Raw genomic sequence first — 17659 nt, 5'->3', positions numbered from 1 at the left:
GTTATTTGTTACTTGGCTAATTGTTACATTTCAGTAATAATCATTCCCTATCACAATTGGCTTTCAAATGTCAATGGCTACTCAAATAATTAGCATCAATCACAACAACACTATCCAAACAGTACTCAACAATTACTATCAACAATGATTGTTTGACGGCAGCAACTGGATAGGTGCTTCTGTGTCCACCAGATATCTTCATAACTTACTGTAATTATGAATGGCACTGTATTGATCATCTCAATGATGAAGGAGATTTGGAAAATCTGCTCCCAAATGTTCCCCTAGAAATGAAATAAATGTTATACTGCAGAAGCATACAAACAGCACATTTAATGCAAATTCTTTGCACAAAAATAAATATATAAATAAAAAACAACCTAATCTAAAACAATCTGTCCTAAATAGTGACATTGGAATTACTGCATCTAAATTACAGTCTGAAAATAGCATGTAGTTTGTACTTTGTATGGAAGCCAGTTTCCACCAGAATACCAAAATAAAAAAAGGTATTTGCGACTTTTAATCTTACAATTGTAAGAGAACCTGACACTTTAAATTCAGAAAAGTAGTCAGAATTGTGAGATAAATGTCACAATGACCTTTTCCATGGATGAAACAAAAACAGAATTACGAGACGTAAACTCAGAATTCTGAGAAAATGTCGGAAAATTATGGAATTATGGAAAAAAAAAGTTGCAATTATCTTTTTTGTTTATTTTGTGCTGGAAACGGGCTTTGTGTGATGTGACGATTTGCACATATTTTAAAATTATGACAAATGGGAAGTGTGTAAAAATGTTTTCTTATATCCCTACTATTATGTGCAAAGACAAATAAAAGTTCACCTATTGACTTCAGGAAAAATAAAGTACACTACAGATCTCTGCATGGTCTTAAGTGTGCAAACTGGGATGCACCCTTTAATTACAACAAAGATTAAGCTCCCAGCAGCAGAAAATTCAGCTTTATTCTTGTTAAATCAATAAAAAAACAGAAAACAAGTTGGAGAAGTTTTTTTTTTCCGTCAAAAGTGAAGAACACTTCCCATTATAGGGGAACTAAAGACGCAAAGTGGTACTTAAACTACCCAAGAGAAGCTGAAATAGTCAGATTTAATTTAGATCAGTGGTTAGAAAGCGCACCAGGGCAGAATAACACTGACAATAATCTTACCTTGTAGCTGAGATACACCAAGAGCATTGCTTGCAAGAAGCTAATTAAGGCCACTGTCACCTGTGGGGCAGCAAACATGATCATAATTTTGATTAGTGGAGTATCAATAACAGAGTATAATGAGATTTCAGGTCATAACTTCAAATGCTATCAGAGTCTGAGTACTGTGAGAGAGTGAGAAACAATTAGTTGTCATACAGACATGCAAACAGTGATGCACTCTTAAAAAATAAAAAAGGTTATGCAATGCAAAACCCTCCTGGGGTATGTCCTGTGCACCTCTATTGCTGTCTGGTTTAGTTCAGACAGCAAAGAGGACAAAAGAAAATTGCATATGACAGTCAGGACCACTGTGAGGATAATTGGTGCACTGTTTATATCACTCTGTTTGTCTGTCTTCCAGACAGACTGTCAGTCTATGCAGTAGGGGGTATTTTTCATTAACTCTTTCTGCAGGTACATCATTACTCCAGTTGATGGTAATAAAACACCATCTTGATGAGAGAAACACTCAACTGATGTGTTTAAATCACACTGATTTATAAAGGAACCAAACAAGTGATGGATTTTATGATTTTATAGTCTCTGAATCATTCACTCAGCTGATTCATTCAAAATGAAACACGTGACTATCTTTATGAGTGAGTCATTGATTCATTCAGTTATCCAATTTGTTCAAAGCAAAAGTTATTCAGGAATGAAACAAGTTACTGTTTTTATAAATGTATCACTGAATCATTCGCTCAAACAGTGCATTCGAAAAACTGATTCAATCAGGAATAAAAACACCTCTACATTTGTTTTGGCTTAGTGGCTTAGAACAAATTTAGAACAAAGTATCTGATTTTCAATATATTTTAATATTATGTCTAAAATGTAACTTAAGCAATGTAACTTCTTGTTTATTGAAGTGTTGTATAAAAGCAATTTTGTACTTACAATATTCCAGCAGGTTATTCATATTATTTCAGATATTTAAATATATTCACACTGAGCCAATCTGCAGACACCTCTCTAAAGGCTTTTAATATTTCCATTTACTCTGCCTAGATGTTTATTCTTGTAATGGATCTTGTATATTTAATCTATGAAAGTGGTTAGCACCAACAAAAATCCAATAAAGATTTTTTAGATTAAGATTCTAAACCATAAAAATAGAGATTTTGTTTTAAAGAGATAGTTTGTAAAAGGTTTCTTCCAGGAATCACACACACACACAAAATCTCTACCTACCTGTATCGCCCATACAGGAACTCTCCTATTCACCCAAAATATTAACTCCCTTCAAAAATACATCACAAGAAACACAAACACATAAGAAAATTAGAGAAAATTATTGCTGTCAAACGATTAATCGCATCCAAAATAAAAGTTTTTGTTTACATATTTGGGTGCATTGTGTAAATGTATTATGTATATATAAATACACACACACACAGTATATATTTTGAAAATATGTACATGTATTTACAGGTATAAATTTATATTCATATAATTTATATCATATATACATATACAGTGCCTTGCGAAAGTATTCACACCCCTTCATTTTTTTCACATTTTGTTATGTTGCTGCCTTATGTTAAACTGCTTTAAATTACTTATTTCCCCCACATCAATCTACACTCCATACACCATATTGACAAAGCAAAAACAGAATTGTCACAACTTTGTAAATTTATTAAAAATAAAAAACTCAAATAAGTACATTGCATAAGTATTCATACCCTTAACTAAATATTTTGCTGAAGTACCTTTACAGCCTCAAGTCTTTTTTGTTTGATGCGACAAGCTTTGCTCGTCAACATTTGGCAATTATCTGCCATTTGTCTCCTCACCTCTCAAGCTCTGTCAGGTTGGATGGGGGGAGACGCACAATGTGTTTTTTTTTGTTTGTTTGTTTGTTTTTATACTTGAGTGCAATACATTTTGGTTGAAAAAATGAGAATCGTGTAAGAGAATCGTGATCTCAATTCCCATGTGATTCACATTTTAGCAAGAATCATGCAGCCCTAGTATACACACATATATTATTTAAACAAAAAACTTTTATTTTGGGTGTGATTAATTGCGATTAACAGCACTAGAGAAAATATTCAAAAACAAACACCCTAATTAATTAATAAGTTGATTTATGATCACAACATCTAATATGCAGACAGGTCTCACCAGTTTATTTGTATGGGATCTGCGGTCAGGTTTGTTGTGTAGTAGCCACAGGCTTTGCTGCAAAGAGCATCTGTGATGTTTGTGCAATGTTTCCTATAATCACGATAACAGGCAGTTAGTACATAACACAGATAAAAGTGCAAGGCATCAGGATTGAAACATGAGGGATCATGCCTGCTGGCTCTGACATAAACGACAGCATGAGATGGCCTCTCTCGTTTGATTACTGCTTGTAGGGCACCCTCTCCTCTTCCAGCATGCCTGCACACAAGTGCACACTGCTCTCTCTTTCTATCAGTTATTAACACTGTCCCTGAATGGTTTTTGTGGCTGGTATTAAAAATGACTCTAATGGACACTTTAGACTGAGGAGTTTGGGCTGTTCCTGAGAGTCGGAACAGCAATTTAAGTCAATTTAGTCTCAAGCAATTTAAGCGGTGTTTTTGAGATGTACTATAATGTGATTTATTTAGGTGTGCAGCTGTTGTCATGCCACAGAAGAGTTGAAGTAAAATCATTATACAGCAGTTAGTTACAGTCCTCTAAGACTACTGGACAATGCTGCTGATACTTTGCATGGAATGTTGTGAGGTTTTGGTGTTCATATCATTCTGCTGTTGTGTGTTAATGTTCCAGACCAGAGTACTTGAGTGGAAGTGAAGTTGTCTGATTTTGCACAGAACAAGAAGTATTTTTTTTCTCATTGTAGGATCTCACCAGTGAGGAAGAAACCAAAAGTGGAGCTGAAATGGACTGTTGTATAACAGTAGTATCACACAAGCAAGAGTGCTGTAGTGTTATGATCTTTTGTGTTAAATGAAAGAAAACATTACCATTCAAAAATTTGGGTCATTACATTTTTTTAAAGAAATGAATACTTTATTCTCCAATGATGCATAAAAATGATCAAAAGTGACACTAAAGGCATTTATAATGTTACAAAAGATTCTTATTTCAAACAAATGCTGTTCTTTTAAACTTCCTATCCTGACAAAATGCAAGCATGATAAGCATGTTGGAATGGTTTCTGAAGGATCATTTGATGCTGAAAATTCAGTAATGCAATGGTGCTAAAAATTCAGCTATTCCATTACAGGAATAAATTACATTATAAAATAGAAAACAGTTGTTTAAAATTCTAATAATATTTGAAAATATTAAAAAAAAAAATTCTTAAGGAACACACAGGCATAAGGGACCTGTATCGAAAACAAAAAAATCATACTAACCCCAAATTTTTGAATGGTAGTGTATACAGTCAGGTCCATAAATATTGGGACATCGACACAATTCTAACATTTTTGGCTCTATACACCAGGGGTTTTCAACCTTTTAGGACATGCGCCCCCCCCAAGTTTGTCTAATTTCACTCGATTTCTGACATGACTAACCGTAAATCATTTTACACCATTCTCACTGTCGCCTAACAGCGGGAGTCAGATTGCCCCCTAGCGGATGGCTGAAGATTTGAAAGCTCGTATTCATAAATCTTCAAGGCAATGTCTCTGAATTAATTGATGCTCGCGCCCCCCTTGACAGGTGCTGGCGCCCCCCTGGGGGGGCGCGCCCCACAGGTTGAAAACCCCTGCTATACACCACCACAATGGATATCAAATGAAACGAACAAGATGTGCTTTAACTGCAGACTGTCGGCTTTAATTTGAGGGTATTTACATCCAAATCAGGTGAACGGTGTAGGAATTACAACAGTTTGCATATGTGCCTCCCACTTGTTAAGGGACCAAAAGTAATGGGACAATTGGCTTCTCAGCTGTTCCATGGCCAGGTGTGTGTTATTCCCTCATTATCCCAATTACAATGAGCAGATAAAAGGTCCAGAGTTCATTTAAAGTGTGCTATTTGTATTTGGAATCTGTTGCTGTCAACTGTCAAGATGAGATCCAAAGAGCTGTCACTATCAGTGAAGCAAAACAAGCCCATCAGAGAGATAGGAAAAATATTAGGCGTGGCCAAAACAACTGTTTGGAATATTCTTAAAAAGAAGGAACGCACCGCACCGGTGAGCTCAGCAACACCAAAAGACCCGGAAGACCACGGAAAACAACTGTGGTGGATGAGCGAAGAATTCTTTCCCTGGTGAAGAAAACACTCTTCACAACAGTTGGCCAGATCAAGAACACTCTCCAGGAGGTAGGCGTATGTGTGTCAAAGTCAACAATCAAGAGAAGACTTCACCAGAGTGAATACAGAGGGTTCACCACAAGATGTAAACCATTGGTGAGCCTCAAAAACAGGAAGGCCAGATTAGAGTTTGCCAAACGACATCTAAAAAAGCCTTCACAGTGCTGGAACAACATCCTATGGACAGATGAGACCAAGATCAACTTGTACCAGAGTGATGGGAAGAGAAGAGTATGGAGAAGGAAAGGAACTGCATGATCCTAAGCATACCACCTCATCAGTGAAGCATGGTGGTGGTAGTGTCATGGCGTGGGCATGTATGGCTGCCAGTGGAACTGGTTCTCTTGTATTTATTGATGATGTGACTGCTGACAAAAGCAGCAGGATGAATTCTGAAGTGTTTCGGGCAATATTATCTGCTCATATTCAGCCAAATGCTTCAGAACTCACTGGACGGCGCTTCACAGTGCAGATGGACAATGACCCAAAGCATACTGCAAAAGCAACCAAAGAGTTTTTGAAGGGAAAGAAGTGGACTGTTATGCAAAGGCCAAGTCAATCACCTGACCTGAATCCGATTGAGCATGCATTTCACTTGCTGAAGACAAAACTGAAGGGAAAATGCCCCAAGAACAAGCAGGAACTGAAGACGGTTGCAGTAGAGGCCTGGCAGAGCATCACCAGGGATGAAACCCAGCGTCTGGTGATGTCTATGCATTCCAGACTTCAGGCTGTAATTGACTGCAAAGGATTTGCAACCAAGTATTAAAAAGTGAAAGTTTGATTTATGATTATTCTGTCCCATTACTTTTGGTCCCTTAACAAGTGGGAGGCACATATGCAAACTGTTGTAATTCCTACACCGTTCACCTGATTTGGATGTAAATACCCTCAAATTAAAGCTGACAGTCTGCAGTTAAAGCACATCTTGTTCGTTTCATTTGAAATCCATTGTGGTGGTGTATAGAGTCAAAAATGTTAGAATTGTGTCGATGTCCCAATATTTAAGGACCTGACTGTATATGAAGATGAATAAAGAGTGGCGTAGCCAGAATTAAATTTTTTGGCAGGCCTGGGCAAAAGTGAGCGGGCACTAGGCTAACTAACGGACGGAGTCCAATGGCATAGCGCAAATTCGCGACCCCCAACCGCGAACTCATTATGCGGTGAACCTCTTAATCTCAGTCAATTCACTAGAAAGTGAAAGTAAAATCTGATGGTGTTTTCGGCATCTGACGCTGCATTAACGGTGCATATTCTCAGAGATGATGAGAGACAAATCTATGCTGTTAACGGTTTATAGCTAAATGTTTTAATTTACTCCCTTAATATAGGCTAGTGGAAAAATTATAATAAAAATAAATAAAATAAAGAGAGAAGAAATATATTTCATGTTAAACAGGGTTTTTTTTCTTTTTTTAAAAAGTCGGTGCTTGAAATAAAGCTTTTTCATTGATGATTGCAGTGTTAATCATTTTAATTATAGGTCTATAATTCATTGTGTAATAAACCTGTTTTGAAAGACCTTTTTAAAAACATTTTCAATGAGGAGTAAGCTATAGCTTAATATTTATCATCCTCGCAGTGTGTCAGTTATGCAGTGATGCGTTATGAAATTGTTGAGGGACAAATTAATTGTAATATTAATTTAATAATAAAAGTAACTTAATAATAATAATAGGTCTTATAATAAGAAGAATGTAACAGGCCTACATCAATTGAAAATGCCAAATTAGATATAACTAAAGTGTATACAATTATTTTATTAAGAAATGTCAATGATTTTTTTATTTATTTATTTGTTAATTCATTATTTAAATGAATAGGCCTACAAATTAAGAAAATTTATTTAAAAAAATAGGCTAATCTTTGTGAGGATGATTAGCAACAGCTGGTCTTAAATTCTTTAGACACCGCACACCAAACGACTTTGAACACCGACTGAAAACACAGACTGAGCTCAAATGACATTCATAATCAGCCTGACAGTAGGCCTGTAGTGTGTTCCCGGCTTCACAGAATGAACCGGTTTTCGCGTGGAACCGTTACTTCCGGACTGATGGATGGGCTCTCTCCCTCCTCAGTTTTTAAAAGTCTTTTTTCCAGAATTATGCATAGCTGCTGTTTTCTAACATTTTCTAGCACATAACTGCAAATTAAAGGCCAACTGAATGGGTGAACACACACAAATTTACATGCACGACATGCCCGAACACTGCTGTCAATCAAACTCATCAAGAATTATGCAAAAACACATTTTATTTATTTTAGATGTTTAAGATGTTATAATAGTTCTCTAATTGCGTTAAAATAGATTAAACAATAATTATTTAACAAATATTATATTTGTATACTATAAAAATAAAAAATTTTTTCATCACGCCCCTGTGAATAAATGACAATTTTCATATTATATTATCCCTTTAAATATCATGCTTACTCACCGTGCACATGTGACCTGGTTAGTTGGATCATCTAGTGAGACTCTGATTATATAAAGGAGGCATGTCAACAACTTCAAGGAGAGGTTGAAGAGGCGTATTCTGAGACCTGCAATACAGTAAATTATGAAGTGGAGCTTCATATCATAGAAAACCCATCTGGAAAATGTGTTATAAATAATTTATAAATGGCTGTAAATGGCTCAAAGGGTCAAAATATTTTACTTACTTGACCTTTGGTTTTTGATGAAAAAGAGCTTCAACCTCTCCTTGAATGTGTTTTCATTTACATAAAATTCCACCTGCACCCTGTGGAAAGGAAATAAAAAATGTTTTAATACAATATTTTAAAACTCATTTTACGTGCAGTGGTAGTAAATTTATGATATAGTTACGGCCCAAAATATTTGGACACGTAATAACACTTTATAATGATAATCACACATTTTAAAATGTCCAATTTTTTAAATATTCATTCTTCTGGAAAAAAATAACAAAAATAAAATAAAAAATAAAACTATTAACAGCAGCATACAAAACTGTCAAGAGTGTAAATAACTTCTTTTAATCTCCAGAATATGTCCAGATCCATCTTTAAGATACACAAGAGCGTTTCAAATCTTTTAGGACATCTGACAAGGAGCATTAGCAATGGTGGTGCTTCAGATGAACTCTCAGCAGACATCATCCTCTCCCATCTATGCATGAATGTTTCAATAAGTACTATTTCAGTGTCTATAAGTTTGAATTCGTATATATTATCATCATACTGCGGCAACATCCTATATGATCCAAAATACAGCATCTTTGAATCTAGCCCAAACACACAACACTGTAGCTTCACGAAATCTGCAGTGTCACCACCCACACAATGCTGTAAAATAATGATTAATCACATTGATGCTCATCCTGCATATCACTAATGAGATGCTTTTGGGTGAATCTCGGGAAGAACTCAAAATCAAAAGAAATTCATATTTGTATACAGAAAATAATTTCACAACAAAATTTCTTTGTTGTAATGCTGCAATAAAAACTGAAATAACCTGAAAACTGAAAAAAAAAATCAGCCCAGATACAGTTTATTTAATTTGTTTTTATGAAAACCGACATTTTTTTAAGTAGGCAGCAGAGAATAGGATTGTGTACTTATAAAGTGCTATAAAAGTAATATCAGCCACTTTGTTAATTTCCGTCATTTTGTTTTTGTCTGTCATCCAACCACACTCAATCCAAAACCCCAATCTTCAATTCCTCAGAATCCCAAGACCAGGAATCCCAAACACAAAACATCACACTTAAGCATCTCAGCCTACTTCCTTACTACGCTACTGGTCAAAATAATGCTTAATAATTGTTACGGTGCTGTGCGGAACAACGAGCGCACGACAAGCATAAACCATTAACTTCTCTTTTAATCAGAGATCCAGGAGCAGATACAGACACAGGAGTGCACACACATCATAATAGGAACAATAACCGACCGTGAGACTAACAAAGACAGGAACTTATAAAGGGGCAGATAATTGGGAAGGACAGGTGTACACAATGACTAATTAAACTGAACTAGGACACAGGGGAAAACAGAAAACCCGACATGGAACAGTCACAAAAAACCCAACATGTAACATATCGCCCCCTCCCGGCAAGGCGTGGCCTCACGCCGTAACGTAACAACTGAGGAGGGCGGGTGGGGGATCTGGAGGAGGATGTGGAACCGGAGGGTGGCAGGGAATAAACATAAGAGAGTCCAAACAATAAGTCCATGGGGGAGTGGAGGGTGGGAGGAGCCAAGGGGGAGCCAGGAACAGGAGGAGCCAGATGACGACCCAGACCACAGTCCAGATGATGGCCCACGGGGGAGCCGACGGAGGGAGGAGCCATGGTGGAGGAGGGACCGCCGACTCCATGGGGCCGACCAAAGGCGGCGGAGCAGGTGGTGGTGGAGCCCGAGGTGGAGACCGAGAGCCGAAGAGCCAGGGTGACGCCGAAGATCCGGAGGTCCAAGGCGGAGCAGATGTCTTCGGCGACCTCGGCGCAGGCGGAGATCCGGATGGCCGCGGCGGAGCCGGAGCGACAGAGGACATAGGTGGAGCAGGAGGGAAGGAGGAGCCCAACGGAGCCGGAGGGACGAAGGGACGGGGCGCAGCCCAAGGAGAGTAGTCCTGAGGTGCAGGTAGGTGGACGACTGACCAATGCGGAGCCGGAAGGACGAGGGAGCCCGGTGGAGCTGGTGGACAGACGGGATCCGGTGGAGCCGAGGGAGCTTGAAGGCATGGTGGAGCCGCAGGGTCGCCGGACTGAGGCGGAGTCTGGGTCTCGGAGGCTGAGGGCGGAGACGAGGGATCCTCCAGACTCAACGCCAACAGAGCTGGAGGTCGGCAGACCCTCGGCGAGCCCACGCCACAGATGGTGTGCTGAGGGTGAGCAGAGGGGCTGACGAACTCCAGTGATGAGGGTGTTGGAGTAGGAACCAGATCAATGAGAGGCGGTGGGAGAGGGAGGTCGGGTGGGATAATTCCCCAGAAATCCAATACAGGAGCTGGCTTCAGGATGATTGTGTCAGTGTGAAAGTTAATGAGGTTTCCCAGGTCCAGTTCATGCTCACCCTCAGCGGTGGCGCCGTGGGCGGGGCGTTCCATCGCCCCCGCGATCTCCACAGCTTTCTCCACCGTCGGATGCACTGCCGGCTCTCGCACCTGGTCAGACGTTTGGGGCTCGGGCTCCGGGACGATCGGCAGCTCTGTCGCTCCTGATGGCGATGGCTCAAGGACCGCGGCAGGCTCTGGCTCTCCGTCTGCGGTGGGCTCGGGCAGCTCCGCGCTGCGGGGTGGTAGTGGACTGGGCGCTGGGTCCCGAGTGGGGCTGGTGTCATTCTCTGCGAGGTCCACGGTGAGTTGCGATTTGCAAGACACCAGCACCCACTCGATAAAGGCGGCGAGGCTCTCTCGAGGGCCGTCCCCGGACAACTGCCGCCGTGTGGTGATGTTAAGTCCAGCTTTGTAGAACGTGCAGAGGCAGTAGTCCGGGAAGTGTGTTAAGTTGGCCAGGAACAAAAAATCCTCGGTGTGGTCCTCGAGAGAGCGGTCCCCCTGCTCCAGCAGGATGACGAGGCAGCGGGATCCATAATAAAAAATAAAAAACTTGGCAAAAACCGGGAAAATAAAACGGGGGAAAAACGCCGCAAACTTGCTGTTTTGGTCGGTTATTCTGTTACGGTGCTGTGCGGAACAACGAGCGCACGACAAGCATAAACCGTTAACTTCTCTTTTAATCAGAGATCCAGGAGCAGATACAGACACAGGAGTGCACACACATCATAATAGGAACAATAACCGACCGTGAGACTAACAAAGACAGGAACTTATAAAGGGGCAGATAATTGGGAAGGACAGGTGTACACAATGACTAATTAAACTGAACTAGGACACAGGGGAAAACAGAAAACCCGACATGGAACAGTCACAAAAAACCCAACATGTAACAATAATAGGGATGCACGATATTGGATTTTTGCTGATATTCGATATGCCGATATTTTTCATCAAATTTTGGTCGATACCAATACCGATACCGATATATTTCCTTTTGTTTGGAAACAACACCAAGTCTCTCCTGTGCAGAAATTATAAGAAAATTATTTTTAATTTTGGTTAGTTTTTAACAAGAACTTATTTATTAGAATTAAATAAAAAAATAATGAAGGTTTTTTGACAGTACATTGAAGCTTTGAAAATAACTATAAATAAACAAAATAAAAGATGCAGTTTTAACCCTAACATTTTATTTTAGGATTTAACATTTGTAGATGGTCTAAAACAAAAGAGTTGTAAAAATTCAGAAAATCTTTTAGAGCTAATGATTTGTTTAAAAATAAAACATATTACACATTAATGAATAAATCTGTATATATAAAATTATTTAATTTACAAATGTCATGTTTTTTCATTTAAGCCAGGGATGGGCAACTTCGGTTCTGGAGGGCAGGGCCATAGCCAGGATTTTTCAAATACCGAGGTCATTTTTTCTAACCCCCCCCCCCACACACACACACACACCGGTGCGGTAGCTTCACTTTTATGACGTCATGAGCTATCCAGTTCTCTATTATAGATCAGTGGATTCTAATGACAAATGAAACTTAGCGCTTGACAGTGCTGAACAGTCTGCCACTGACACACACAGGCTCACCTTCTCTCCTACTCTTTCCCTGCCCTTCTGTTGTTGGCTTTTTAAAACTTAATTTAGTTTGATGCAAGTTCCTCTTCATGTCTGCATTTCGCTCAAGACCACACTACGATCGATGTACTAGCTTACGTGAAAAAACATACGGCTTTCCCGCCTCTCTGAATCTGTAGCCTAGGTAACGTGACGTCAAGTGCCGCTGCCTGCAAAGACAGATAGAGGCGGAGATTTCACCTGAGAGATTAGACGGAGAATGTGAATTTAATTGGGAGAAAATACAGACGACATATATGGATTCGGACACGGACCGGGTTCTGTGTTTGGCATTGATCATCACTGCTGGATTGACTAATTTGAAATTTCGGGAAAAAATACCGAGGACATGACCTCGGTGTCCTCAATGGTAGATACGGCACTGCTGGAGGGCCGGTGTCCTGCAGAGTTTAGCTCCAACCAAACTTTGCTTCAAGAATGAACCACACTGCTGACGTGATCTAATCACTAGCACACCCTGAGCACATGTGAGTTAATGTATTCCTCTTATCAGCAAGACATAGCATAATTTTTCATATCAGGCTGATATAAATATATATTTATATTTAAAGACATTATCGGCCGATTCTGATATCAGTCCGATAATATTGTGCATCCCTACTTAATAATTAAGAATTTTTAATATTTGCTCACCAAAGCTGCATTTATTAGATCAAAAACACAGTAAAACAATAATATTGTGAAATATTATTACAATTTAAAATAACTTTTCTATTTTAATATATTTTAAAATGTAATTTATTCCTGTGATGGCAAAGCTAAAATTACTGTACATTATAATATAATTATGAAAAAAAATCTTAATTATTCCAAACTAATATTATGATTAAAAAAATCCTAATTACAAAAAATAAAAATTCACAATTATTCCAAACCCGTATTCTTTTTGACCCGTCGTGTATATAGTATGCAAAAACCACTACAACAAAAAAGTAGTATATCTGATTACCCTCATAAAACAAAACATTCGCACTGCTTCCAAAGAGATTCTGAAATCTACATGACATGCACAGAATATATTTGAGAAGTCATTTGTACATTTGACAATTTGAAAATACAGCGCTCACGGCTGTGACAGAGACGTGCAATTTCCCAGGACACCTACCGGTATTTCAGACATATCTGTCAGCCATAGAGACATTTTATGCATGGTCTTAAAAAGAAGCAAACACACACACACACACACACACACACACACCTTGAATAATTTACAGCAACTTTAATAATTACTAAAATAATTTCAATATGCTATGTACTTTTTTAATGCACATATTTTTCTTCTTTTGAATTTTGGACAAAATATAATATAGAAATTCCTTTGGTAAAACCCTTTTGTTTTTTCCATATAACCATCCTTGCTTCTAATTACTCCACTAATGCACATTTCTTGGTGATAACACATATTATGTTATAAGCTTGAATAATACATGATTTTTGCACTTTCAGTTGCCTTTTAAAACAGAAATCACAGTGGTACACGTTCACTATGGGAATCATTATACTAAGAATGTTTGCTGTTTTTGATGTCACAAGCATAATGCTAATGGTAGGCTAGAGCTTCCCAAAGCCCTTTACATTTGTCGAGGGCATGATGTATATTGCAGGCAATAATTATGAGCACCATATCCAGCAGCAAAAGAGAGAGAGATATCCTAGAGAACAGCCACTGTTTCCTACTTCCCCTGCTCTGTCTCCATGGCAATGTCGTTAAAACAGGCTGTGGTGACACACATAAGGTAGATGTTTACTGAGCTGAGGGCTCAGTTGTTTTGTTGAAGTTAAACAAAATAAGTTTACAATCATAAAACAACGACCGGTGTAATGCATTAGAAAAAAAACCAAACAAACAATACCAGCTTCTTGAAATAGTACCAGACTGAATTTCACATTTACGCCTCGGATCAACAGACACACTCTCTCTCTCTCTCTCTCTCTCTCTCACACACACACACACACAAAACTTGACCGCAAGTCTTCACTGTGCCAGAAATAATTGCTCTGCCTGACTGTCAAACTGTTTCTCACATTAGAAAAGACTGACATTATAATTGCAAGGAAATCCGTAACACTTCGTGCCAATATGGAACAATAGGGCTGGTCAATAACAGCTGAACTGATAGTAATTTAGTCTCTGTAAAAATCTTTATTCTTTTGATTTGAGCAGCCCAAAATATACCTTCAATCCACCCACGTACACTAGCTCTCCAACTGACAGATACTGTGTTAGCTCTATTTATAGTGTGAGGAGCATAAATATTGAAGACTCAGAGCCTGTGTGCTCATATCAGCCTACTTTACAGAACATTCCAAGGGAAATAACACTAGAAGTTAGAATGGGGACATTTACATTGTTTTGTAAAGCAAGATTTTCTTAGCATAGGAGTAAGAAAATTGAAACATTTATATTGTAAGTTTAGAAATTAGGCATTACTGGTAACTGGTAATATGTTCAACGTGTTCTGTGAGTGCTGAGTGTTATGAACATAGAACAACTAATTGCATTTTGGAGAGTTTTGCCATGCTACTTACACCACTGTCTTGATTGTTTGGATCTTGGGGCTCTATATTTTGTATACAAATACTATATGAATTTAACTGAATTTGAACCCTATACAATACATAGCAAACAGAAAAGAGCACACCATGTGTGACTCCAGGAGTCAACAATTGATTCCCTAATATGAAACAAAATATATAACTACAGAAATAAGGGTTGCACTATATTTTACATTATGTTCACTTACATGTATTTACAGAACTGGGTAATATAAGGTCCCAATGACACCCCAGTGACAGCTTTGTACCTTTTTTTCTGAGAGTATAACATAGCATTTTGGACAAAGGAATAGTTCACACACAAAAAAAAAAAAAACTGACCGTTGTCCCTGTAGCTCTCAAATCTCATTTATACACGTGCATATTTGATCTTGGTGCATCAATGGCGCCTTGTGAGCAGTGTGCCGACATACAGCGGCATTGAGCTCTGGGCGTCCTGAATTCGAGTCCCGGCTCGAGGACCTTTCCTGAACCTGTCCCCCGCTCTCTCTGTCCCACTTTGCTTACTGTCATTACTCTACTATCTTATCAAAATAAAGGCAAAAATGGCAAAAATAAATCTTAAAAAAAATGTTCATCAAGACACATAGTCTCTCAGACAGTGCGTGAGTACTTTATGGGTTAAAATTCAAGATTCAAGAGTTTTATTTGTCACATACACAATTATACAGAGTATAACCAGCAGTGAAATGTAGGTCAGGTCCGCTCCAAGGACAATGCAATTATAAAGTATACAAATATTAAGAGAAGAAAAGTAGAAAAAAATAAAATAAAATAAAAGAATAAAATAAAAAGATAGATAAAAAATATAATATAAATGTGCAGGTCAGTATGTTGTTGACTTAAATAGTACTAAGAGGAATGTGCAAAATAATGTGCAAAAAAGTTGTACAGGGTATATAATAGCAGCAATATGAGGTAGAGAAAAATTATGAATAGCTTATTGATATGGTGATATTTACATGGAGTCAAGTGATGTTATGACACAGAGTTAGAGTTTAGGAGCCTGATGGCCTGGGGGAAGAAGCTCCTCCTAAGTCTCTCAGTTTTTGCCATCAGGCTACGGAAGCGCTTACCAGATGGAAGCAAAGTGAATAGCTGGTTACCAGGGTGATTTGAGTCCTTGATTATTTTGACAGCTCTATTTTTGCAGCGTTTGAGGTAGATGTCCTGCAGAGAGGGGAGAGCAGACCCTGAGATGCGCTCAGCTAAGTGCACAACTCTCTGTAGTGCTTTGCAGTCCTGATTGGAGCTGTTTCCATACCACACTGAGATGCACTGAGTCAATACACTTTCTATGGTCCCTGAATAGAAAGTTTTCAGGATTGCTGGTGAGACCCTGAATTTCCTCAGCTGTCGCAGATGGTACAGTCTTTGCCTGGCTTTCTTTACCTGTGTTTGGATGTGTGTAGTCCAAGTCAGGTTCTCGGAGATGTTTACACCGAGGTACTTGAAGCTGCTCACCCTCTCCACAGGGGTCCCACTGATCATAAGAGGAGTGTAGGGCTGCTGCTGTCTCTTCCTAAAGTCCATGATCAGCTCTTTAGTTTTGCTCACATTCAGAGAGAGACAGTTGTCCTGGCACCATGATGTGAGTCTCTCTACCTCGTCCAAGTATGCGGTCTCATCGTTGTTGGAGATGAGGCCCAGAACCACAGTATCATCAGCAAATTTGACAATAGATGTGGAGCTGTGAGAGGACACGCAGTCATGCGTGTAGAGAGAGTAGAGCAGGGGACTCAGGACACAGCCCTGTGGGGCTCCTATGTTCAGAGTGATGGAGTTTGAGGTGAACTGGCCAACTTTCACCACTTGAGGTCTGCCGGTGAGGAAGTCTTGAATCCAGTCACAGAGTGAGGAGTTTAGGCCGAGGTCTGTGAGTTTAGATGCCAGCTTGATGGGGACTATAGTGTTGAAAGCTGAGCTATAGTCAATGAATAGCAGCCTTACATAATTTCCATTGTTGCTATCCAAGTGTGTGAGGGAAGAGTGGAGAACGTGAGAAATGGCATCGTCCGTGGATCTGTTTGGGCGATAGGCAAACTGAAGAGGGTCCAGAGTATCAGGGATGGAGGAGCAAATGTGGCTCTTTACAAGTCTCTCAAAAACCTTCATGACTATAGATGTGAGGGCAACTGGGCGATAGTCATTCAGGCAAGAGGGTTTATTGTTCTTTGGCACAGGGATAATGATGGATTTTTTGAATGTTTACATTCAATGTTTGTATGTTTGAATGTTTACATTGGCATGACTTAAATGATATGCCAGTTACAATTCTGTCAACTGTCCAAAATGCATACTAGTCTTATAATGCAGCATGCAGTAGAGCAAACTCAATGTGGATATTATGGATGTGAGGCCATTTGTGCATTTTGAGAGAGTGGGAGAAGACACGGTACTACTAAATCTCAATCACTCACACTATTTGTGAAATTCCATTTTATAGAATATTTTAAAACGACTGATCTGCTCTGATAATCTGTTTTTTTCAGTTTGAATATCGTTACCCCTCGTTGGATGGTCAAACAAACACAAGTTTGTGATCTTCTGAAGAAAGAAAGTGTAATGAGTTTAGAATGGCCTAAAAAATAAAAACAGATAGTAACAACATATTCAGTATATTTCATAAAATTATTTTTGGGCCTTAGCTTTCCAGAATTTTCTTTCAGAATTTTTATTTGATTTTTTTATCTTAAATACTGACCTATATCAAATTACCTTGTCTGTAAAGTGTTACATGTAAAAATACAGATAATACCAAGTTACAGGTATTTCTAACATTTGTGCAGCTTAAATGTCAAAAGGAACTAAAAAACTAAATACCATCACACTCATTCTGCATTAGACTCAAAGATGTTACTGACAAAGAGCAAGTCATGAGTCACTGCTCGAAGAGTGGCATGACTTTTTAGAGGATGGAGATGTGTTGTCTAAAA

General features: G+C 38.8%; 2 protein-coding genes across 3 annotated transcripts in view; both read right to left on the bottom strand.

Annotated features, from left to right (window-relative positions):
* LOC306870239 (mucosa-associated lymphoid tissue lymphoma translocation protein 1-like) overlaps positions 1–17659 on the bottom strand; it is a 1002100-nt gene that overhangs the window by 415647 nt on the left and 568794 nt on the right. The gene's annotated exons all lie outside the window — the stretch shown is intronic.
* LOC306870259 (potassium channel subfamily T member 1-like) overlaps positions 1–17659 on the bottom strand; it is an 82141-nt gene that overhangs the window by 42257 nt on the left and 22225 nt on the right. Inside the window, exons 2-7 of the mRNA XM_079417420.1 lie at positions 8158–8237; positions 7932–8037; positions 3346–3438; positions 2410–2458; positions 1177–1236; positions 210–284 (exon numbers count right to left, since the gene is read on the bottom strand). Of these exons, the coding sequence (XP_079273546.1) occupies positions 210–284; positions 1177–1236; positions 2410–2458; positions 3346–3438; positions 7932–8037; positions 8158–8237 (463 nt within the window). The remainder of the gene's footprint in view (positions 1–209; positions 285–1176; positions 1237–2409; positions 2459–3345; positions 3439–7931; positions 8038–8157; positions 8238–17659) is intronic.

The sequence above is a fragment of the Barbus barbus genome, assembly GCF_936440315.1.
Source record: "Barbus barbus genome assembly, chromosome: 5".
Taxonomy (NCBI): Eukaryota; Metazoa; Chordata; class Actinopteri; order Cypriniformes; family Cyprinidae; genus Barbus; species Barbus barbus.
This window is presented reverse-complemented; position numbering and strand designations above follow the sequence as displayed.